Source organism: Diplodia seriata (genome assembly GCF_021436955.1).
Source record: "Diplodia seriata strain FDS-637 chromosome Unknown scaffold_2, whole genome shotgun sequence".
Classification (NCBI taxonomy): Eukaryota; Fungi; Ascomycota; class Dothideomycetes; order Botryosphaeriales; family Botryosphaeriaceae; genus Diplodia; species Diplodia seriata.
The window spans coordinates 192,118-214,960 of NW_027117309.1; the positions used below are offsets into that span (position 1 = coordinate 192,118).

Genomic DNA, 22,843 nt, shown 5'->3' on the forward strand with positions numbered 1-22,843 from the left:
CTTGTTTGGCGTCCTCATCCTATCACTGTTATGATGACAAAGCTGGCAAGTGACTTCTTTTGGTTCGCCAGAGTGCGATTAGCAGAATACCAGGGCTCTGCATCTATCTTACCATCAATGGTCTGCTATATAGCTTCTTGGTGTCTTGATCTTACCGGTTTTCATCTTGCTTGACATGCTCAGTCTCAGGTGCTCGACATGAATGATAGAACTTGACAGCCGCAGCTTTACCTGTTGGTACCAGGAAACCGTACGGCCATAATTATTCTCTACAATCTTGAGTACTTGCAAATGATTGAGAGTACCGTCTTCTGGGCCATCAAGAGAACAGATGTTGGCCATGGAATGAACTTAAAGAGATGACCCATTATCCAAGCGCAAAGCCATGGTTCTACAGCGCTCGGCGTTTTCCAAGGCATAATCACAGTGTACAATGCTATACGAGTGTCGGAGATAGCGAAAGGTGGTTAACGGCGACAGCGCCGATGTTGTAAGAGCTTCCCCGCATTGCGTGCTCTACCACACCAAACAACGCGTCTCCGCAACCACGCCGTCCAATCATATATCCTTCGCGCCCCTCTTACCTTCGACGTCTGCTAATCCTCGGGTTCTCCTCATGCAAAGCTGCTCGGGAAGGATTGGCGCTTTGCCGCCCCTCACTGCTGCCCCCAATCTCGGGCTCCACTCTCGCTGGCGCCGGTAGACAGGCCGCGAGCGCATTGGATGGAGATTAGATATGGTGTGATTGCCGGCATCGGTGATATCATGCTGGGTGGATTTGAAAGCCGACGTTGGAGGGGTAGCTGTCGGGTGGTCGGCGACCAGACGGAGAGGAGCTTGGGATGGAGTACTTATACTGTCGTGCATTAGCGAAGTTAATCAACACCGACGTTCAATCTACGGGATCTACGCGCTCTGAAAAACGAAAAAGCAACAATGCCGGGGAAGACAATCTCACCATACAAGCAGGTCCCAGTGACCAAGGCTGACCGTCAGTGAGCACTTTCCAATTGCTGCTTGTCCAAATACTGATTTACGCAGTCGATTGGGCCGAGCTCGTCACGCTCGACCTCAGCCAATTCGACAAGCCGGGCGGCAAGGAAAAGCTCGCGGAGCAGCTCACCTACGCGGCGCAGCACGTTGGTTTCTTTTACGTCAAGAACTTCGGCATTAGCCAAGAAGAGGTCGACAGGCAATTCGCGCTGGGCCGCGAGTTCTATGACCTGCCACTGGAGGAGAAGCTGAAGTACCACAACATCAAAGCCCTCGAGAGCGGAGAGTATAACGGATACAGGCCTGCTGGTCTGCGGAAGTGGGTGCTGTCTATCAGTTTCTCCAGCACTTCCAAAAGCTAATCGAGGATCAGTCTTACGGAAGATGGCAGTGTCAAGGACAACATCCAGGTGTACAACATCCCCAAGTTCGATGGATTCCACAACCGCCAGCACCCGCCGGTCCTCTCAGACCACATCGACGAGATCGAGCAATTCAGCCGGGTAAGCTCCTCTGGCCTCCAATCCACTTCAGTGCTGACCAACTCGCGCGCAGAAATGCCACGAGCTCGTCGTGAACAAGCTGCTGCGCCTCTTCGCCATCATCCTCGAGCTGCCGGACGAGGAGCAGCTGGTGCGCGAGCACGTGTACGACGACAGGGGCGAGGACCACCTGCGGTACATGCACTACAAGGCGCGCACGCCCGAGGAGAACCGGCGGATAGGCAGCCTCTTCTCGCCGGGGCACACCGACCTCGGCAGCATCACGCTGCTGTTCCGGCAGCCCGTCGCGGCGCTGCAGATCCTCAACAACCAGGGCCAGTGGAAGTGGGTCAAGCCGCAGGACGAGACCATCACCATCAACATCTGCGACGCCCTCAGCGCCATTACTGGCGGCTACCTGAAGAGCAGTGTCCATCGCGTGCACGCGCCGCCGGACGACCAGGCCCATGTTGACAGGCTGGGCGTGCTGTACTTTGCGCGGTAAGTGCTTGCGCGTGTTTGGGAGAGACGCAACGGCGCTAATGGGGTGTGTAGACCGAACAACCATGTCGTCCTTGACCCGCTCCAGAACAGCGGGCTGCTGAAGCGCCTGGGGCTGGAAGAGAATGAGTTCACCAAGCTTGGACAGCACCTGACGATGGAGGAGTGGGTGAAGGTCAGGCAGACGCAGCAACAGCGCAGGACGCAGGCGCCGAAGATTAGCGAGGATGGAAAGTACGAGTACACGAAGAAGGACCTGGAGATCCTGCCGGGCCTGCATGCGAAGATCCACAACTAGATATGTCAGTAGCTGTAAATTGAAGAGGACGAATTCATGATGCGAGACGACTTTGCGGATGAGCTGTGACGCGTGATTGTCGGCGGAGAAGCTGCGGCGGACGCGTGGGTTCAGGCGGGTGGCCCGTGCGCACGGCAGCTTACGAGTACGTTGCATTAAGCCAAAGCTCCAGCGAAGCAACACCACGACGCTCCCCTCCGCCCAGCATCGCCCACGCAGAAGTCCGACCATGCGTTTCTCGTTCCTGTCATCGCTGCTGCTCGTCGGAGCTAGCGCCGTCTCCGCTGCCTCGTCTTGGGGCTTTGAAGAGGCGACGCTGACCATCACCTCCAAGGGCGCAGGCATCGGCAGCGGCCTGAAGGAGAAGTGCGCTCGCCTGATATCCAGCCATTGACCCGTCCCAGCCGCTAACCCAGCTCTCTGCAGGTTCAGCCCCAACTCTCCGATCGAGAAGCCCGTTGCGCTGGGCCCGTCGGACACGCTCAAGCTGCTGGTCACCACCCTCGACGGCAAGAAGGCTCAGCGTCCGCACCAGGCATTCCTGACCCTCACCGACCCCGCCACCGGCCTGCAGGACTCGTTTGCTCTGAGTGTCAAGGACAATGGCAAGGGCAAGATTGAGCTGGTACGTTCAAGCTCCCTCAGCAATGCATTCATCCGAACATTAACACCTCCCCACCAGACGCAAAAAGACCTCGCCGCCCAATTCCTCACCACCGAATCCCCGGTCAAGGCCTCGCTCATCATCGCCTCCTTCGGCTCTTCCACCCCCTACAACTCCGCCGTCTTCGACCTCGACGTCGCGCGCGACCCCAACACGCCGCTGGCGCTTCCCGAGCCGCCCGTGCGCTACGGCAAGAAGGACGAGATCCACCACATCTTCAAGGACGACCCGCAAAACCCGCCCAAGGTCATCACCCTCTTCTTCACCGCCGCCGTCGTCGCCGCCCTCCCCATCCTCTTCGGCGTCTGGGCCATGCTGGGCGCCAACGTCGCCCACGCCCCCAAAGCCTTCGGCGCCGCCCCCGTCTCGCACGGCCTCTTCTTCGGCTCCATCCTCGCCCTCGAGGGCATCTTCTTCCTCTACTACACCGCCTGGAACCTTTTCCAGACGCTGCCGGCCGCCGTCGCCGTCGGGCTCGTTGCCTACGTCAGCGGCAGCCGCGCGCTGTCCGAGGTCCAGGAGCGGAGGCTTGCTGGCCAGAGATAAAGCCGGATGTGGTCTGGCTGTATGCTTGGGAGTTGGCATTGCTGCATTTGAAGCGCTGACTTAGGTTACAAGTGTTGATGTTTGAAAAAAGATAGCGAGCAAAAAAGTCGTGATGGGATTTATATTTTAGAATCATACGGGTTGAATGAGCATCTTCTGTTGCAAACCAATGCTCTAATTTTCGAGTAAAACTTGCGGGGACCTCCCCAAATGTCATTTCCAGAGTCTTCGTCGACATTGACTTCATTCCACATATATCCGGATGACTACTCCAACTCCAGCCGTCAGACGAGCAAAGTACAGCCCCCTCTCGCAGCCGATGGCTAGCGCGAAGAATAGCAGAACATGGCGTAACTATACCTTAGCTCATTCTTAGAGAGAAAAATACGTAGGTAGTTAAAGCCATCGTCCGGACGTGTATATAGAATTTTTAATTCGACATTCTCGTTCGGACGATAGCTTTAACTACCTATGACATGAGCAAAACAGATCCACGCTAGCCATCGGCTGCGCGAAGGAGCTGTACCATGCTGGATGCTCGATCAAAGTACAAAAACGCCAACGACACCAGGCCGCAGCGCCGCAATCAGATGCACCACCATACGAAAAAGAAAAGCACCAGAAAAAAAAAAGAACATGCCGCCCGTCTCCCTACCCACTCCACCACCACCACCACCACCACCAAAACCCAAAAAATCCAAAAAAAAAAAAAAAATCAACAACTCCCCCTCGTCACCCCATCCCACCCCACCAACCTATTCGCCACATCCGCAACATAACTCGCCGTCCCCACGCCCCCCGTCGCGCTCAAGTCGCCCCCATCCGGCACGCTCCCGGTATTATACGCCCGCAGCGCCCGCCACGGCTCGCCGTACACGCCCAGCCAATACGCCAGCCCGGGTCCGCCCTCGGGCCACCGCCCCGCCACCCCCTGCACGCCGTCCCTCACCATCCCCTCGACCGATGCCCCCGGCCACGACCCCGACCCCGGCGCCGCTTGCATGATTCCGCAGTTCCCCGTCCCCGTGCAGGGCACCGCGAGCGCACCGCCGGATTCTTGCATGATGGTGGCGAGGATGAGGCGGGCGTCGACGGAGGTGGTTGCGGCGACGGTGAGGATGGCGGTGTGGAGGAGGGTGGGGGCGGTGGGGGTGGAGGGGTTGGCGGCGGCGATGAGGGGGGAGGAGGCGGTCCAGAGGGCGGCGAAGGGGAGCCAGGAGGTGATGGCGGGGTAGGTGGTGAAGCATTGGTAGGCGGAGGTGCTGCCGCTGTTGGAGGAGGTTTCGGCGAAGGCGGTGGTGGTGGTGGTGTCGGAGGAGGAGGAGGCGGGTGAGTACCAGGCGAGTGCTGAGGGGTTGGTGACGATGGAGTTTTCGAAGTAGCCGGCGGCGCGGGGGGAGAGGGAGGTGGGGAGGGCGAGGGCGAGGGCGGTTAGGAGGGGGAGGGTGGTGAGGCGGATCTGTGATGGGATGGATGTGAGTATATGCGGAGTTTCCGAATCGGGAAGAGGGCTATACCATCATCGTGAATGCTCTAAATCGTCTTATTTGACCTGCAAGAGACGGATAGTGCGTGTAATGACAGTAGGAGGCTTGTCCAAGTGCAAGCCTGAACAGAAAGGACAGCAGATGCGGGGACTTAAAAGAAACTGATACTGATGAGAGGGATGGAAAGGGAGTTTGAGAAGGTGCCAGCCCTCCCTTTTTGTATACGGAACTCAAGAGAGTTGGATACGGCATTTGAACCGCCGTTTGCAGGAGTTTTGAGAGAGAGTGACTAAATTTACGTGCAACGTTCGTGTTCGCCTACTTCTTCACAGAAAGACTCCCGGAGTCCGACAGCCGCAGGGGGTTTTTCCTCACCAACAAGGTACTCCTACAGAACCGGTACCTCGTGCCCAATGACAGGCATCGGTAGGCGATGCGAAACTGCGCCCGCGTGTCGCAGTCTGAAAACGCAGTGGCAGGTCCTGATTCTAGGCCTGATGTCACCTTCCCCCGGGAGACGACACGGCGCTGCCTGTAGCATTCGTCCTCGCTCGGTGTACACAATCCGGCTGCCGGCATTTCTCAAGTGGCTTGTCGAGTGGGATGTGATACAAAGATGGCGTCCCCTTCGGAATGCGGCGCCGAGTTGGTGTTGGGGTCCAGAGTCAGGTTGTCCGGGCCAACGTCCTGCGCCTCAAAGCCAAGCGACCCCCCGAAATAGGCGGTTGATCTCCGCCCCACATCGTTCAGTGTGGAATCAAGGGCGCAAACGTTGGCCGGTGTGGTGCTTGAGTTGAACGAGGGGATGCGGGATGAAGTGAGGTTAAGAACACTCAACCCTAGGATCGACCGCAGAGGTGGCTAACCAGTCTGGGTTTGGTGCAACGTCGACACAACTGTTTGTTCAACGCTTGCCGCAGATTGGCATGGACCGCGAAGAAAGGGCGAGGTCTTACGCCGTGGACCGCAAGAATGATTCACATGTGCTCTTTAGTACGCTCATATGTTGCACGAATAAGCTACGTCCAGCACATCACTTACACGATTGGCGACAGCATCCTCGAAACGCAGGAAGAACGGGATCGTCTTTGAAACATGTGACACCGTTGTTACGGTCCAGACTCTATGAAATGAAGAGGTGGGCCTGTTGACGATGCCGGCTTGTAAGTTTATCTTCGCTGGCGCAATGGAGAGCCGTTATATGGAGAACGACAAGGCTCCCATGACGATTTGGCCAGCGGTTGGTGAGATGTTTCATCGCGTCGACACAGGAAAACCAAGTTTCGTGCAGGAAAATCTTCTTCATTGCGGGTATGTACATAATCCTCGGACCGGTGCGACCGCAGCGATCCAAGGGATATCCTTCCAGAACTTGGTTCAGAGATGCCTTTTAGCGTCCGTTTTTGTAACAAGGTGGGTGTGCCGAACGCCGATATCATGCTGCCTCCAATCCCACAGTCGAACCGCTTAAGCCCGGTGAAGGGAGAGTTTGAAAGCGAGAAAGAAGTCAGCTCATCGGGTACACGCTAGGCTTTCATCATCTGCGCGGTCAGGTCAGCGTTCTGCGCAGTTTGCGGCGGGCGGAAAGCAGGAGGGCTCACTTGTTGTAAACTGGAAGGATACGGAGAAAGAGAAGAGGAGCGCGAGGCGGCGATTATTTTTGATGTTCTCGGCTGACTCAGAGTTGGCGCTAGCACCGACTAGGATGGCGCGCCAGAAAAGCATCCGGCGAACTCACAGCTACAGCTCCATCGCTCCACCGCCTTGAGCCATTGCCTTCACTCGGAGGACGTGCGCCATGTTGCTCTCTTGCTACAGGCGACCTGTTTCAGGTTCCATCGCGACATTGAGGTGCTCAGCCAGAAAACCAACATGTGCCGCATCTCGAGGCTTCGTGAACGCGTCACCACTATGCGCTACAACTTCCCTGCGGCGAGCAGGTCGGAAAGCTTCGCCAATCTGCCATTTCTCTTCTAGTGCACCACTTCGCAATGACCTCCCTTTCCTGGAAAGCTATAAGCAATCCTGTAGGTCAACGTCAGCTTTACTCTCTAAATCTGTCTAGTCTGATCCTTCCTTCAGTTCATTTTCCTCCAGCCACTTGTGAGATCAAGGAGCTTGCAAATGCCTCGATAGGAGAAACAGTCACTCTACACGGCTACCTAGGGCCCCGCGCCGACCTTTCGAAAAAGCTCTCCTTCGTCCCTTTGTTAAGCAAAGATCTCAGCCACAGTGTTCAGATTGTCAGCACGCCACGGTCGTCCGAGGAATTGCACTCTCGCTTGAAGGCACTGGGCGCACAAGATCCTGTAGCCATTACCGGCATTTTGAAGGAACGTAAGCCCTCCCAGAGCGATGCTGGGGAGATCCAGAAAATTACCAACGTGGAGGTTGAACTCAAGGGGCTGTGTGTGCTCAACGAGTTCCCCAAGGAAGTGACGTTCCAAGAGGACACGAACATCCCACCTGAGCAACGTCATTTGCAAATTCGCCAGGACAAAGGTATCCGTGATGCACTGGCATTCAGGTCCAGGGCCGCCAACATCTGCAGAGATGAGCTGAGTAATAAGCATGATTTCCTGGAAATCGAGACGCCTTTGCTTTTCAAGTCCACGCCCGAGGGTGCAAGAGAGTTTCTGGTGCCGACTCGGACAAAGGGCCTTGCATATGCACTTCCCCAGAGCCCGCAGCAGTACAAGCAAATTCTGATGGCCAGTGGAATCCCCAAATACTTCCAAATTGCTCGTTGTTTCCGAGACGAAGACCTCAGGGCAGACAGGCAGCCTGAATTCACCCAGGTTAGTGGACCTTGCATTGGATCTGCTGACGTCTCTGCTGACAGTAGATAGCTCGATCTGGAAATGTCCTTTGCAGCTGGCGAAGACGTCCAAAAATGTATTGAGGACCTTGTGCGGAGACTGTGGGGTGAGCTGCTGGATGTGGAGCTGCCCTCCAACTTCCCGCGAATGTCCTACAATGATGCTATGGCGAAATATGGCTCCGACAAACCCGACATCCGCCTTGGGATGGAGGTGCGTAGTTCCCTGTTTCCCTTTAGCCTCATATACTCATCGTTTCAGATCTCGCAAATCGACTATCTCCTTCCAGCGGATCTGATCTCCAAAATCGGCCCTCTCACTGACCCTGCTGTCGATGTGATGAGGTTGCGCGTCTCAGACGATCCCTCGGAAACACGCAAATTCGTCAATGAGTTCATGGATTCCCCAGAAGCTGCCCCTTTCATCAACAACCCGGAAGGCCAGCCCGGAATCTTCATCTTCGACGCACGAAAGCCATTGCAAGGACTGCAGCCGTTCGGCTTCGAAGCAGCAGAGCGTCTCGAAGATATGTATCAACTTGAAGACGGCGACCTCATCGTCATCCAGGCCCGCAAGAACGTGCCTTTCTCAGGCGGCTCAACACCGATCGGAAACTTACGGTTGGCATTGAGCAAAGCGGCGGTCGCCAAAGGTCTCGTTCCTGCACCGCAAGGCTTTGAGTTCCTCTGGATCACAGACTTTCCTCTTTTCTCGCCAAGCAGTGACACAGAGCCAGGACAAGGCGGCGCTGCTGGACTGTCGGCTACCCATCATCCTTTCACGGCGCCGAAGACGGCGGAAGATGTGGGCCTGCTTTCTACGGATCCGGCCAGAGTTCGTGCAGAGCACTACGACATTGTCGTCAATGGCGTGGAACTTGGCGGCGGTAGCAGACGTATTCACGATGCTCGGGTTCAGGAGTTCGTCATGCGTGACGTGTTGAAGATGAGTGAAGAGCGACTACAGGACTTCAGGCACCTGCTCGACGTTCTTCGAGCCGGATGTCCGCCACACGCCGGGATTGCCCTTGGTTTCGACAGGCTAATCGCCGTGATGCTCGGGAAGGAATCGGTTAGGGACGTCATAGCCTTCCCCAAGAGCGGTAAGGGAGAGGATCTGCTTGTGAAGGCACCGAATGCTGTGACGAAAGAACAGCTGGAAACATACCATTTGACACTTAAAAACTGAACGATGCGAGGGCTTGTTGTCCTCGCACTCGATATCCTGTAAAATATTCTGCTGTAAACTACTTGCACTTTTCTTCTCCGTGGCAGGATCGCCACCGGAGATTCTAGCCGCCCGACGGGAGATTTATCAAGGCTATACTTCCTGCGTAACCTCAAACACTCCCAACTCCTGAATACTTTGTTTTTATACCTCGCTATGCCGTAACTGACTATCGTGACATCATGCCCGCTTGCGCGGACCGCACACCGAAGACGCCGGCGGCCTAGCCGATCTTCGCATTGGAGAAGTCCATCTCCGGGTGCTGGGCCTTGAACTGGGCCAGGATGTCCTCCTTCTTCTGCTCGTCGCTGGTCGGCTTGCCCATCTCCTTCTGGCGCTGGTCCCACATCATCTTCTCGACCATGGCGCGCGTCTCGCCCTCCAGGTCGCTGAGCTTGCTGCTCTCGGGGGTAATTTTAGCAGTGTCGATCTTGGGCGCCGTCGTCACAACGTGCTCCCACCACTCCATCTTGTTAACCTTGTCCAGGTGAATGGCGATCTCCTTGCCGCCCGGAACCGTCTCCAGCGTCCAGGTGCTCTCGTCGGCGTGGATCGGCTTCGACAGCTCGCCCTAAATTTCGCGAACGCCGACGTCAGCGGGGAGGCAGCGCCGAAGGGGCGGGGTAAGCGAGCGCGCTCCTTACGTCGATGATGGGGTCTTGGCCCTTGATGGCAACCTTGAGCTTGGCCTTGGAGATCACGACGTCGAGGTCGCGGGCCCTGAGGTTGGCGGGGATGGTCGCGGTGATGTCGACATCCTGGATGGTCTGGATCCACTTGTAGGGCAGCGCGGCCTGCTCGGCGGCCTCTTTGGCGCGGGCGTCGCGGTCCTGCTTCTCGCGCTCAGAGGGCGTGGGCGAGCTGGGGCGCGACATTGCTGGGGGCGTTCGCGTGGTGGGCTGTTGGGTCGTGCAGCATGCAGGAGAGCTAAACGGAGCGCAAGATGAACCCGGACCGCGCGCACCCTTGCGCCCAAATGGCGCCCGCGCCCGCTTGCGATGACGCTCCGCCGCCGACCTCCCGTCCGCCCAAATCAATGTTTACCACTGCCTGCACCTGAACCCTCCATCCCGGCCTCCCCGCCCGACTGCCGCCCCCAGGCCTCCGTAACCCCCTCGCCCATCTGACGCTGCGGCATGCGACGCGCGGGAAATGTCGAGCTCCTTTGAGAAGTCCGTGAAGGGAGCCACCAAGATCAAGGCAAGCCGCCCGCTCCTGCTCCTTGCGCGCGCGCGCCCATGCCCGCGAGCTGCCCAACGAGCCGCCGCTGACCACACCACCACCACAGCTCGCTCCCCCCAAGAGCAAGTATGTCGAGCACATCCTGGTCGCTACTCACGCCGGCGAGGCCGGCGTCGCCGAGGTCTTTCGCGCCATCCAGAACCGCCTGCGCGACTCCACCTGGACCATCGTCTTCAAGGCGCTCATTATCATACACCTGATGATCCGCGAGGGCGAGCCCGACGTAACCCTCAAGTACCTGGCCCAGTCGCCGTCGCGCCGCCTGGCGATTAACAACTTCACCGAGGGTATGCGCCCGCAGCCCACTGCATCCGGCTGCCTAGTGCGGCGCAGGCACAATGCTGACCGGCTGAGCAGTGCAGACCCAGGGCCACAACATCCGCGCCTACACCGAGTACATCGTGACGCGCGCGAAGAGCTTCGGCGCCACCCGGGTGGACTATGTGCGCAGCGGCGAGGGTCGCCTCAAGCGCCTGTCGGTTGATAAGGGTCTGTTGCGCGAGACGGAGCAAGTGCAGGACCAGATCCACGCCCTGCTGCAGTGCGACTTCCTGTCGGCCGAGCCCGAGAACGAAATCACCCTGACGGCTTTCCGGCTGCTGACAATGGACATTCTTGCCCTCTTCCACGTCATGAACGAGGGCACCATCAACGTGCTCGGTCCGTCTTCCCCTAAGCCCCCTAGAGCGCCGCTCGGCTGACCGCTCGCAGAGCACTACTTTGAGATGTCGCATACCGATGCGGAGCGTGCATTGAGGATATACAGGATGTTCTGCAGGCAGACGGATGCGGTAGTGCAGTACTTGTCCATTGCAAGGCTACACGAGCATTCCACCCGCCTCGAAATCCCCAAAGTCAAACACGCCCCCACCAGCCTAGGGAACTCCCTTGAGGAGTACCTCAATGACAAGGATTTCGAAATTAACCGTCGACAGTACCTCGCGCAGCAGGAGGCGAAGAGGAATGGAAAGCCCAATGGGTCCAGCAAGCTGTCCGACAAGAAGGATACTGCAAGGGACGACACCAGCTTCCCGGAGGCGAAGTCGGCGCAGCCTGAAAGCAAGGGCCCGGCACCGGATCTGATTGACTTCTTCGAATCAATTGAGCAAAACCAACAGCCCATGGCCCAGCAGCCCCAGGGCTTCCAACCGCCGCAGATTCAATTCCCTCAACAGACTGGAATGATGCCGCAGCAGACCGGATTTGATCCAAACTTCCAGAACAATCCGTTTGGACAACAGCCTCAGCCTCAGCAACTGCAGCCCAATTTCACTGGCGCGGGATTTGGCGGCTACGGGCCCCAGCCGCCACAGCAGTTTGGGCAGCAGCCACCCCCGGTACCGCCAATACCGCAGAATGGGCCTGCACCCTTCTTACAGCCATCATTTACTGGACCTGCATCACAGGGATTGCAACCGCAAACGACCAACCCCTTCCGGGCCTCAATGCTCATGCAATCACAGCCGACCGGAGGAAACCCGTTCAGCGCCGCCAACAACCCAAACAGAGCGTCCACGAACCCGTTTGCCAAAAGTTCACCGCAAAACACTGGTGGTTTCTCGCCTTCTCTGCCTACAATTCAGTCGTCACAATCCGTCGATTTCTCGCAGCCGCCGCAAACCAGCCACAGCCCAGCGCCGCTGCAACCAGCGCCGACTGGCACAAACCCGTTCGCACGACCGCAGACGGCGCATGCAGGTCCCTCGCAATCGATGCTCATGCCAACTGCCACGGGGAGCACCAATCCTTTCCGGCAAAGCGCGTTTGTGAACCAGCAGACGGGACAGGGTTGGCAGAACAACCAAGGCACAATGGGCGGGTTGGAGCAATTGGAGACAGTTTCCATCTTCCCCCGACCGGGTCAGCCCAACGGGCAGCAGCCGCAACAAACCGGATGGTCATCGTGAAGGAACAGAAAAGAAAAAAAAGCTCGCGCGGGGGGTCAGATTTATTCCAAGTTCTTTTTCCTGTTCGGTTGGGATGGATTACGGAGCGGGAGGGGCGTTTTTGGCAAGGCATTCCATTGCATCATCAATACTTCACCTACTATATCACAGGAGAGAAGCACGAAGTATTGTTATTTTGGTTTCAGTCTGACGACCTTGCAGCGGAGACGAGGAGCTGACAAGGATGAAAGAAAGGCTTCTTCTTCTTCTTCTCCAGGAAAGACATCGTATCGGATGCAATCCATAACCGTAAAATGTTCCCTTTTTTTCATTCCTGTTTGCTTCGGTTCGAGCCATAATGAAGCCTGTCACCTGCAACACTTAATCTTCTTCTCAGTGTCGATATACATTTTTTGATTGGTCAGTTCGCTTTGGCTGGGATCGTTCTCTTATCCTTCTCGTTTGTTCTCTTTCCTTTTTCTTGTTTCAAACATGTTTGTTAAGCGAGTGGTAGTCTGCGAGGAAGCATTGGTAGACCAGCTTTCGCCCGAGCGCAGCGAGAGCCGATGGGGGGGAGGGCAAAAGGGGAGGAAAATAGTCTTGCGATATACTATCATCCTCTCACGTCCTTGACCATGGCACGCGGGGACAATGCGAATACGAGTGGCAGGCAGGCAGTGCTGATGCTGCGCTGTCCTTTGCGTGTCACACACACACACACACACACACACTAGGGCTGGAGTCGGATAGTGCGGGTGTCGCGCGTTTTAGATTGCGGTTTTTTTTCGTTCGGGCAGCAAGAACGCGCGCGATGTTGCGTACGCATCGTGTCGTGTCTGCCAGGGCTTGCATGCTTGCAGTGACGCGCGCCTCGTCGGCCGATGATGCGTCATGCAATCGAGGCGGAACAGCGGCCACCAGAAGCGGCGGGCTACGATTTCGCGCCTGAGGGGCAGCGGTGATGTGATGGGTCGAGACTGCATTACTGAAGCGGATAGATCAATGCGAATTTAAGAATGCTCAAATTACTTTTCGATAAGAAGTGGAGATCCGCGAGCTCCCTTTTGTTTTCGGGAACCGGCTGCGGCGGATGAGAGTGGTGCCGGGGGCCGGCGTTCAAAAAAGGGTCGGCGATGCAAACAAGACAAACGGGCTGATAAGATTACGGAGATGATCTGAGAAATCTTGTATGACGAAGGCGGGGTGGGTGTGCGCGCCCAAGAATATTCGCGCCCGCCCCAAGGTTTTGAGCAGCTCTCCCGCCGCATATTCCTACTTTGCTCGCTCCGTGCAACCAGCCCCCCCAAACCTTTACTCGTTTTTCAAGCGTACATATTACAAGAGGGAATTGTTCAACATGTCTGCCATCGGACCGCCCGGCGCGCAGCTCAATGCTGAGCAGGCCGACAACTTTGAGGATGTATGTCGCGACGTGACCTGCGTCATGCCATGAGAGTGACTGACTTGATGAAATGTAGATTGAGAAGCAGTTCGCCGTCAAGGGTACGCATCCCTCCTCCTTCGATCTCTCCCAGCCGTCTCTCTCTCACCAGCCCCGTGTCGGCGTCGTCGTCCCAGAATCTTTCCCCCTCCCCCAGCAACCATGCATACAGCAGCAGCACACACACAATGCTAATCGGAAAAAAAAAAAAACCAACAGTGGTCCAGCACATGACGACGTACTGGGCGATCCTGGAGCGGATGCGCGGCAGCAAGCTGCGGCTGACCAAGATCGACGACGAGATCCACGAGCACTTCCGGGCCGAGTTCCCCGACTTCGACCCGGCCGCGACCATCGACGAGGACGAGATGAAGAGCAAGGCGGGCAAGGAGCGGTGGCGCAACTTCATCATGGCCTACGAGAAGCGCGTCGACGACTACAACTTCGGCACCATGCTGCGCGCCAGCCACGCCACCGAGTATTCCGAGAAGGAGACCATTTTCGGTGAGTGATTCGGTGACAGCATTGTGGGTTGGTGACGTGTGCCCATGGATCGGGCTAATGTCGTTGCAGCGGTGAGGATGCAGTTCTATGCCGTCGAGATTGCGAGGAACCGCGCCGGCCTGAACGACTGGATCTACGAGAAGGCGAACCCGGAGAAGGTGAAGGAGGAGGCCGAGGCGGCTGCGAAGAAGGAGTAAGCTGTGCGGCGCGTGGCGCTCACATCTTTCCCTTCGGCTTTTTGGGTAGTTGCCACCCCGTCTCTCCGATACAGTAGCCCTGGCCGGACGCAGGTATGTTAGTCCAGGCACGAAGGGAACTCACGGAGTGAGCGGGGTGAAGGATACCGTTGCCGGTGGCGTGGTGCTTGGATTTGTGAGATCCTCGCAGGATACCCCACGAAACGTAACTTCAGATAGCCGCCGGAGGCACGGTGCCTAGAAAATCCGGCAAATCCCTTACCATTGTCCCTCATGTCTTTGTTGTTGTTGTTGTTGCACTGAAAGTGGGAACAATCTTGGCGTTAGTATTGTTCCTTGGCTTCGCTCACCACATGAAGTTTGCTGTTTGCGAAATGTATTCCGCTACTTGTCGCTACCCATCACATGCTCTAGGTCCGTCTTCCAAGATCGATATCGCGATAGAGCACACATCGTGTGTTGCAGTCCCCTGGCTACACCGCGCAACACCATCGTCCGGACACCATGGCCGCACCATCTGGATTCAATGGACCGATTCCGCCCGCAACAACCGAGAAGCATGAAGAACAACGCGACCAAAACAGTTTTACAGGGCAAGAGGTCAAGGTGGATATTCTAGGAGAAGACGAAGCGCTACGGCAGACCCAATGGAAAGACCTCTTCAACTTTCTGACCAGGAAGCACGTCCCGCTACTCGTTTCCGCACTCTTTTTGGCTGTACTCTGTGGCCTGGCAGTACCCGCGAATGCATATCTCCTCGGAAAGGTTTTCGACGCATTCGCCAAGCACGGAGCCGGGGAGATAACAGGAGACAAGCTGGAGAAAGACGTTACAAAGTACTGCATCTACCTACTCAGCCTAGCCGCAGGTAATTGGGTGATCAACTCCATCTTCTTCACCGTATGGATGCTCTTTGGAGAGACACAGGCCAGGAGTGCCCGAGAGCGAGTGTTTGCGGCGCTGCTCAAGAGGAATATGACCTGGTACGATCAAAGAAAAAACGGCGTGGCGTCAATGGTCCCGCGGCTTCAGACGTAAGCATCCGATCTCTTTAGAAGAAAGGCCCTCTGCGCTGACATGTTTGGTGACAGGCAAATCCGTGAACTGCAGCTCGCCCTGTCCCAACCGCTGGGCGGCATCTGCGAGCACCTGGCCACAACGCTCATGTGCCTCGGTCTAGCCTTTTACTACTCCTGGCGCAACACCCTCGTCATCCTTTGCGTCGTTCCTCTCGCCGTTGTTGCCGTTGCATTCCTATCCACTCGTCTCCAACCGAACATCGACAAGCAAGTCGACAAGCTGCAAGAAGCACTCAAGTATGCCATTGGCGCCATCAGATCCATCGAGACTGTCAAGGTGTTCAACGGGCAGGACTACGAGGTGTGGAAGTACACCAATGCCGCACGGCAGGCGGCCTCTTTCTACGTGCGCCAGGCCAACCTCAACGCGCTGCAGCTGAGCATCATGTCGTTCATCAGCTTTTCCATGTTCATCCAAGGCTTCTGGTACGGCAGCACGCTGCTCGACAAGGGCCAGACGCCGGGCCAGGTGTTGACCACCTTTTGGGCAGCACTCATGGCTTGTCAAGCTTTCATGTCAATCTTGCCGCAGATTCTTGTCATGGAGAAGGGGAGGGCGGCTGGTGCGAAGCTGAGAGCGGTCATGGTTCACGGATCTAAAGGTCAGGAGGAATCAAAGCCTGGAGAGGGGCTGAAACCCGATCGCTGCGCCGGGGACTTTGAGTTGAAGAACGTGAGTTCTCATTCTACCACTCCTCTATGTGGATGCGTCGCTTACCGGTTACGAACCAGGTCTGTTTCTCTTACCCCGTCCGTCCGAATGAGCTCGCCCTCAACAAAGCGTCCCTCTTCTTCGCCGCGGGCGAAACCACCTTCGTCATCGGCAGGTCCGGCTCCGGCAAGTCGACCATCGGGCAAGCGCTCTGCCGGTTCTACCCCACCAAATCCGGCAGCATCACACTCGACGGCAACGCGCTCGAGGCGCTCGACATCGACTGGCTGCGGCACAACATCACGCTGGTGGAGCAGAGCAGCGTCCTCTTCGACGACACCATCTTCCGCAACATCAGCTACGGGCAGCCGGATTTCGACCGCGTGACTCTGGACGAGGTGAAGGAGGCGGCCGAGTTTGCGTTGCTGAAGGAGACGATTGACGGCATGCCGGACGCGTGGGAGACTCTTGTTGGCGCGAACGGGACGGCGATGAGCGGGGGCCAGCGGCAGCGGATGGCGCTGGCGAGGGCCCGGCTGAGGGACACGCCGGTACTGATACTGGACGAGTCGACCAGTGCTCTCGATTACATCAACCGCACGCTCATCATGGAGGCGATCAGGGCTTGGCGCAGAGGGCGGACGACCATCATCATCACGCATGACATCACGCAAATCCAGCAGGAAGATTACGTCTACATTCTGGACAAGGGCAAGGTCGTGCAGGATGGGTATAGGAAGTCGATGGAAAGGGTTAAGAGCTCGCCATTCCAAAATTTCCTTTCCATCAAAGAAGAGGAGGAGGAGGATGATAGTGAAGAAGATGAAGATGAGTTTGAAGCCGCCGGAGAAGCTCGCCCCAGACCCTACAGTCTGCGACGAACCAGCTCGAGGTACTCGGACGAATCCTCCTCGTCGGAAAACAGCAACCAGGACCCGCTGCAAAGCTACCTTGATGCCGACAACTATGGATCGCCTCGCTTCGTGCCCAGCATGTTCATCGAGCAGCGCGTGGAGCCCGGCAACCGCAACTCAATGATCCTACCGGCAGCTGTGGGTGGCAACTTCTGGCGCGTCCTACCGCCAACTGCGACCTTCTCGCCCCACGTGCCCAGCGACAAGTCCTCTCCCGTCGAGCAGTCCAACTACTTCGAGCTTCTCGAAGGCAGGAGAAGATCCAGCTTCTATGGCTTCGACCACGAACTCGCCGACACGCGCCCCAAGTCCATGACGAAGCGAGACTACGAAATAGGCTTTGGCGTCACCAGTAGCGGCGATGGTGACGGCAGGAGCAGAAGAGTCTCCCGCTCGGAAGCCATCCTTCTTCAAGAGAAAGTCCGGCGCAGGGCAACACTGACGGCCGCCATTGCCGGCACGCCAGGCCTCTCGTCGGCAGCAGAGGACCAGGAGAGGACAGCAGTGGCGCCGAGATCCCCCTTCCACCGCCTAGCCTCGCGCCTCCCTCTCGTCGGCGGAAAGCGGAAAGGAGACGAGCGCGACGTGAAGTTGCTCACGTACAAGCAGATATTCGCGGATGTCTGGCCACGGCTCAGCTGGCCGCAGCGACTCGTGCTCCTCGTCGGCGTGGCCATGTGCGTGGTGCACGCGGTGGCGACGCCCGTCTTCGCCTACGTCTTCAACAAGCTCCTCACGACCTTCTACATGCGCGGGCCGGACCGGTCCCGGCGGGCGCTGGTCTACTCGCTCGCCATCCTGGGCGTGTCCATCATCGACGCGACGTCCAACTACCTCTCGCACCTGTCGCTCGAGTACGCGGCGCAGATGTGGGTGCACTCGGTGCGGGCGAGCTCGATGCAGGCGGTGCTGGCGCAGCCGCGGTCCTTCTTCGACGAGGAGGGCAACGGCGTGGAGAGCCTGGTCGAGGCGCTCGACTACTGCGCCGAGGAGATGCGCAACCTGGTGGGCCGGTTCGCGGGCGCGGTGCTGATGGCGGTGCTGATGATGGGCACCGCCGTCGTGTGGTCGCTGGCGTCGGCGTGGAAGCTGTCGCTGGTCGGCCTGGCCGTCGCCCCGCTCTTCTACGCCATCACCGTCGCCTTCAACCGCGTCAGCGGCCGCCAGGAGCACCTGCTCAACCGCGCCGACCACCACGCCACCGCCATCCTCAGCGAGACGCTCGTCAACGTCAAGACGGTCCGCGGCCTGACGCTCGAGGACGTGCTGCGCCGCCAGTACCTCGCCGCCACCAGGGCCGTCTTCGCCCGCGGCGCCAAGCGTGCCGCGTGCTGCGGCCTCTTCTTCGGCCTGACGGACAGCGTCGTCTTCTTCGTCACGGCGCTGCTGTTCTACTACGGCGCGGTGCTGGTGGCGCGCGGCGAGTTCACGACGACAGCAGTACTACAAACGTTCACGGAGCTGACGATGAGCATGACCAACGTCAACGCCATCGTCGCCATGATCCCGCAGATGGGCTCGTCGCGCGACACGGCGACGCGGCTGCTGCGCCTGGCGCGCCTGCCGCCGCAGGCCTCGCACGAGTGCCGGGGCACCACGCGCATCCCCGCCGTCGGCGACATCGCCCTGCACAACGTCGACTTCGCGTACCCGTCGCGCCCGCGCCACCGCGTCCTGCGAGGCCTCAGCTGCACCGTCCGCGCCGGCACCTGCGTCGCCATCGTCGGCCCGTCCGGCTCGGGCAAGTCGACCATCGCCGCCCTGCTGCTGAAGCTGTATCCGCCGGGTGGTGGTGGTGGTGAAGACGACGGGAACGAAGCAGCAGCAGCATCCGCATCCCTCACCCTCTCCGGCCGCGACATCCGCCACCTGCACACGCCCACCCTGCGCTCCCTCGTCGCCGTCGTCGGCCAGCAGCCCGTCCTCTTCCCCGCCTCGGTCCGCGACAACATCGTCTACGGCTTGAACAGTGGTCATCATCACCACCCCACCACCACCACCACCACCACCTCCGAAGACGACGACGACTTGGAAAACCCAACCTCCCTCGCCAACATCCGCGCCGCCGCCGCCGCCGCCGGCATCCACGACTTCATCGCCAGCCTGCCCCGCGGCTACGACACGCCCCTCGGCGACGGCGGCCTCGGCCTCAGCGGCGGCCAGGCGCAGCGCGTCGCCATCGCGCGCGCGCTGGCGCGCCGCCCCGACGTCTTGGTCCTGGACGAGGCGACGAGCGCGCTGGATGTGGAGAGCGCGAGGGTCGTGAGGGCGACGCTGCAGGGGTTGGTCGATGCCGGGAGGAGGACGGCGGGGGGCGGGAAGAAGCGGTTGACGGTCGTGGTCATTACGCATGCGCGCGAGATGATGGAGGTGGCGGATCGCGTCGTTATGGTGGAGGAGGGAAGGGTTGTCGAGGAGGGCGCTTTTGGGGAGTTGAGTCGCCGCCGGGGAGGGAGGTTTGCGCGGATGTTGAGGGGGGGTGGGTTGGAGGGGGAGGAGGGGGAGGGGCGGGATTTGGAGGTGGAGGGGAGGAAGGCGAGGAGGAGGGAGAGGAGGGAGAGTCGGAGGTTGTTGGAGGAGGAGAGGAGGAGGCTTTCGGCGACGGCGACGGCGAGGCGGAATAGTCGGAGGGGGAGCGGGTTTTGGTGATTGTGATGGATGGATGGGGGGTTTGGGGTGGAGAGAGGGGAGGGGAGGGGGTAGGTAGTGCTCGCAATGTTCAGGCGAGGATACATAGCCACCCACTGAAAAGTCACTGTGCTCCTAGCACATTGTCTACTAGTACAATTAGCTACTATTGGGCCGTGCCAAACGGACAAGGTCGTACCCTCATCCCCAAAATCTAACTGCCCGCCCCCAATACCCTAGGAAATATTACAAAAAATATCTACCTGCTTCTTTCTTTCCAGCAAACCCCCGACAGATCTCATGCCCCAGGCTCCGGGCTACTATCCGTCGTCCTGCCCGCGTCCACGCCAAACCTCAACTCCGAGTAATTGTCGTTCTCCAGCGCGCGTTCGATGAAGCTGCAAACGCCTTCGGACGCGATGACGGTGCTGCTCCTCGGCTCGCTCGCGGGGCCTGATCCTCCCCCGGCGGCGGCATCCGTGTCTCCGCCGCCGCCGCCGGGTCCATGGACGTCTTCCACGACGCACTCCTTGTGCCCCACGCCATCATCATCGCCATCAACCGTCGTCTCTTCCATCGCAACGACCTTCTGCCCCACCATCTCACCATCCCCACACCCACCCCCTCCATCGTCGCCATATCCCCCACCACTACCGCCTCTGCTACCGGCACCACCACCACCATCGTCACCGCTGCCACCCGTCGTCTCCTCCCCGATGCCCTCCTCGCCAACACCACCACCACCACCATCCCGTGCGCTGAAACGACGCCCACCACCAACACCACCAGCACCGGACCCTCGCCTGTCGTAATCGCTCTCCCACCCCTCTTCGCTCCTCGCAAACATGCCCCCACCACCGCCATTATGCAACCCCATCTCCACATCCGCCACCGACGCCCCCCACCGGCCCCACAGGCCCCATACCCTCCTCCTCGTCGACATGCGTCCGATCGTCCACGTCGACGCCTTTCGGGTCACGGCGTTGCCACCGCCACCACCACCGAGAACACCTCCACCACCACCAGCTCCTCCTCCTCCTCCTCCACCATTAGCAACACCCTGTTGGTTTTGTTGTTGCTGTTGTTGTTGCTGCTGCTGCTGCTGCTGCTGTTGCTGTTGATGATGCTGCGTCATGGCCGGGAAGCGGATGGTTGTCGAGAGGCCGGGGGATTCGAAGGCGGTGTCGAGGTTGTTGTTGTTGTTGTTGGTGTTGTTGGGGAAGAGCGAGGGGAAGTGGCGCGAGAGGAAGGGTTTGAGGATGGGCACGCACGCGCAGATGATGCAGAAGGTGAGCTCGGCTTGACTGTTTTTTCCCAACCCCTCGCAATCATTTGTTAGAATAAATAAATAAAGAGAGAGAGAGAGAGAGAGAGAGAGAGAGGGAGGGAGAATAAAAAGAAAAAAAGACGGTTGAAAAGCGCAAGTAGGAACGAAAGGAAGAAAAAAAAAAAAAAGTCACGTACGTCCAAATCGCAACCGGTGTCCAGTCCCACGTCACGTCTCCGTAGCGCGGTTGGCGGATGAGTTTGTGGATCGGGTAGAGGCGGAGGATGCTCACGATGCAGGATCTGTGTCGTATATCGCAAGTCAGTCAAGATCGAAAACACACATTAGTAGCGACATTGTGTACGAGCCAAGCAAGGTTGATTCGAGGACGACGAAGAAGGAAAAGGAAAGACGGGCAATCGACTTACGCGGACCCCAGGGCAAAAACGGTGAAGACTTGCATCTTCCGTTTGGGGCCGAGGTTGAGCGTCCAGATCAGCGGTATTGGTAGGCTTAGTATGAGGAGGTCATCTAGGCGGGTCAGCACATTGGCCATGTAACAACTTGGTGCGTTTTTTTGGGGAAATTTGACGGCGAAGAAAAAGAGTGCAGCTGTCGAAGGGAGACGACTTACTAACACAGTGGAAGATAGGAATTGCTATTAAGGTTTTGGGGGTAATGCACTGTCGATGTTGTATGTGAAGGTCCCTGGATATATCGTCAGAATGAGGTCTGGAAGGTATTCGGGTTCCATGGAAGGACTGAATGACGTACCACTGCGCAGCAGGGGGCCTGCAAGCAAAGAAACTCAATATGATGGCTGTAAGGGTATGTGCAATCGTATAAGCCATTACGAACCACCAGCGCTTGTAAAAACGGTACACGTCGAAGACACGCCGATACAGCAACAGCAAAGAAAGCTTGACGAAAAACATAGACGTCGTGTAAAAGACTGCGGCTAGTACGCGGCCAAGGAGGTAATGCGGCGAAAAATCCGAGAGGCTGATGTTCCAAACGTGTCGGCCGAGGCCATACTTGAGCATGACCTGCAGACAGAAGGGAGAAGTAATGGTCAGTGGTGGATGCTCCAGGTAAAGGCAGGAAGATTGAATACCTCGAGGATGGCTACCAGAAGCGCCCAAAACACCACAGCCACAAGCAGTGCATCTGTCGAGGCGTCAGCGGAGATGCGGTCTGCGCCAGGGGCAAGGGAATCGGCGAGATAAGGAAAAGAGAATGGAAAAGACAGAGGAAAGGCGGTCTCACAGTCATCGACGCCCAGCCCTCGGACGATATGCATGCGGGTATAGAACCTCAAGCCCACGGTCAAAGTCACAAAGACGGCGCACACGACATTGGAAGCGGTGACCTGATAGCCGAGCGACGGCGAGTCGATGAGGTTGCTGAGTTGCCCATCGGGCGCGGTGCCTGCTGGCGTCGTGTTCCAATCGGCGTCGGCGACCTGCGACATGGCCACCGCGTCGACCCGCTCCCACCACCCGCGCGTCCCGGTTCTCCTTTACGAAACGGCTATTATTTTGGAATTCGCTGCTGCTGCCACGTAGTGCAGGGCCTGGATGCAGCCAAGGACGAGGCTGGGTGGAAACTCTGCAAAGCATTCGCAAAGAGGTGCGACGCTCCTATTGGTGCATCCAATCGTACCCCTGTCCGGAGCTGTGAGATGGAGCTTGGAGTAGCGGCGGCGCAACGCGCAGGCAAAACGACGGCGAAAGCGAGCGGGTTCAGTTGGAAGGGAGCAAGACGAACTCGCGCTTTTTCCCACGAGGAGAGAGAGAGAGTCTTTGCGGGCGCGCGTGTCTGGGATACGAAGTGGCGGCGTTGTCGAAAAATAGGCGGTGAGAATCGATCGCCGTTGGCTAGCGGTTGGCGACTGTTGCCCACAAGTCGTCACCGTCCAATGGACCGCAGGATGGACCGGATGATCGCTAGTCGACGCATGTACGGTAAGATGAAGAGCAGATCTTGAGCGGGTCCCGGCCAGGCAGCGAGCAAGTC

General features: G+C 58.1%; 7 protein-coding genes across 7 annotated transcripts; 5 read left to right on the plus strand and 2 right to left on the minus strand.

Moving 5' to 3' along the window:
• Positions 1-936: 936 nt before the first annotated feature.
• On the plus strand, positions 937-2,274 carry SLS55_001454 (uncharacterized protein; the record flags this gene model as incomplete). Its single annotated transcript, XM_066772948.1, has 5 exons — positions 937-991; positions 1,042-1,312; positions 1,367-1,496; positions 1,549-1,976; positions 2,031-2,274. The coding sequence occupies 5 exons, from the start codon at positions 937-939 to the stop codon at positions 2,272-2,274; spliced, it is 1,128 nt and encodes a 375-aa protein (XP_066635515.1).
• A 229-nt stretch (positions 2,275-2,503) lies between these two features.
• Positions 2,504-3,484, plus strand: SLS55_001455 (uncharacterized protein; the record flags this gene model as incomplete). The annotated part of the gene is made up of 2 exons (XM_066772949.1): positions 2,504-2,640; positions 2,701-3,484. 2 exons carry the CDS (start codon positions 2,504-2,506, stop codon positions 3,482-3,484), a joined length of 921 nt encoding a protein of 306 aa, XP_066635516.1.
• Positions 3,485-6,962: 3,478 nt separating this feature from the next.
• MSD1 (aspartate--tRNA ligase msd1) lies at positions 6,963-8,978 on the plus strand (the record flags this gene model as incomplete). Its single annotated transcript, XM_066772950.1, has 3 exons — positions 6,963-7,769; positions 7,821-8,003; positions 8,052-8,978. 3 exons carry the CDS (start codon positions 6,963-6,965, stop codon positions 8,976-8,978), a joined length of 1,917 nt encoding a protein of 638 aa, XP_066635517.1.
• Positions 8,979-9,240: 262 nt separating this feature from the next.
• Positions 9,241-9,892, minus strand: SLS55_001457 (uncharacterized protein; the record flags this gene model as incomplete). Its single annotated transcript, XM_066772951.1, has 2 exons — positions 9,241-9,588; positions 9,662-9,892. The coding sequence occupies 2 exons, from the start codon at positions 9,890-9,892 to the stop codon at positions 9,241-9,243; spliced, it is 579 nt and encodes a 192-aa protein (XP_066635518.1).
• A 277-nt stretch (positions 9,893-10,169) lies between these two features.
• SLS55_001458 (uncharacterized protein) lies at positions 10,170-14,287 on the plus strand (the record flags this gene model as incomplete). Its single annotated transcript, XM_066772952.1, has 8 exons — positions 10,170-10,189; positions 10,323-10,546; positions 10,617-10,919; positions 10,971-11,596; positions 13,473-13,565; positions 13,624-13,648; positions 13,806-14,090; positions 14,160-14,287. 8 exons carry the CDS (start codon positions 10,170-10,172, stop codon positions 14,285-14,287), a joined length of 1,704 nt encoding a protein of 567 aa, XP_066635519.1.
• Positions 14,288-14,791: 504 nt separating this feature from the next.
• HST6 (ATP-dependent permease) lies at positions 14,792-19,581 on the plus strand (the record flags this gene model as incomplete). Its single annotated transcript, XM_066772953.1, has 3 exons — positions 14,792-15,270; positions 15,379-16,039; positions 16,099-19,581. The coding sequence occupies 3 exons, from the start codon at positions 14,792-14,794 to the stop codon at positions 19,579-19,581; spliced, it is 4,623 nt and encodes a 1,540-aa protein (XP_066635520.1).
• A 277-nt stretch (positions 19,582-19,858) lies between these two features.
• SLS55_001460 (uncharacterized protein) lies at positions 19,859-21,870 on the minus strand (the record flags this gene model as incomplete). Its single annotated transcript, XM_066772954.1, has 2 exons — positions 19,859-20,864; positions 21,863-21,870. The coding sequence occupies 2 exons, from the start codon at positions 21,868-21,870 to the stop codon at positions 19,859-19,861; spliced, it is 1,014 nt and encodes a 337-aa protein (XP_066635521.1).
• Positions 21,871-22,843: the final 973 nt, after the last annotated feature.